Genomic DNA, 912 nt, shown 5'->3' on the forward strand with positions numbered 1-912 from the left:
CTTCAGAAGAGATTAGCTAATTTTGGGTTGGACTGAAATGTTGATTGTTGAGAGGTTTGGTTGTGCTGCTGTAATCGCAAGCGCTTTCTTTGACTCTGTTGTTCTGGTATTTCCCAAGTGGAGTTCTTTCTGAACTAACTCCGTAGGCCTGTCTTTATTCAGAGCCCCACCGGCTTGGCTGTGTCTTAGAAGCTCATGTCACTTGTGCAGAATGTACAGCAGGGAGTCTTAGATGGTGCTGTATACTTCTCCTACACTCCGTTACGTGTACAATGGTGAATACTGAGTGACATATGTAAGAAGAAAATATACTTAATGTGCTGTGGTTTGGCTCTTTTTTTTCCTAGGTGGATGATGATAGCATTGAAGATCTTGGAGAAGTCAAGAAGTGAAAGGCTCCCTTTATTTAATGATATGGTTATCAATGATGTAGCCAAAGTGAGGCTTCGAAATCCATTTGCTCTGCAGTGAAACCACGGAGAACCCATATCCTTGGCATTTTCACTGTTCTGTATAGGCTGCTTGAGTGTTTTTTGTTGTGATACTTGCCAAAGCTAAATTGGGGTTTTATCATGCTTACACATGAGGTAGATTTAAATAAAATTACTGTTCCTCACTGAAGGCAGTTTCTGTTTTGTTTACAGCTACTTTCCTCTAACAGTCTTACAGGAAAATAAGCTCTTAATGATTTAAATTATTATTTTTCATCTGCTGTCCTTTCTGCTGAACTTAAGTGAATAAGGCATGTGGCTAATGTACAGAAACTCATCCTTCTGATCTACCTGCATGAAATTTTAGAAATCAGAATGGGACAAACATTCTAAAGGTTTGTTAACAACTAAAGGGAAATGAATCCTGAAATAGTCAGGCAGTTGGATTAGGTGATTGTTGTAGGTCCCTGCCAACTGAACT

General features: G+C 39.3%; 1 protein-coding gene across 1 annotated transcript in view; it reads left to right on the forward strand.

The window, feature by feature from the left end:
* DENR (density-regulated protein) overlaps positions 1 to 621 on the forward strand; it is a 6,705-nt gene extending 6,084 nt beyond the window's left edge. Inside the window, exon 7 of the mRNA XM_009710510.1 lies at positions 348 to 621. Within this exon, the coding sequence (XP_009708812.1) occupies positions 348 to 392 (45 nt within the window). The 3' untranslated portion in view covers positions 393 to 621. The remainder of the gene's footprint in view (positions 1 to 347) is intronic.
* The last annotated feature ends 291 nt before the right edge of the window (positions 622 to 912 follow it).

The sequence above is a fragment of the Cariama cristata genome, unplaced genomic scaffold (genome assembly GCF_000690535.1).
Source record: "Cariama cristata isolate BGI_N322 unplaced genomic scaffold, ASM69053v1 scaffold33971, whole genome shotgun sequence".
In the NCBI taxonomy this organism is placed as follows: domain Eukaryota; kingdom Metazoa; phylum Chordata; class Aves; order Cariamiformes; family Cariamidae; genus Cariama; species Cariama cristata.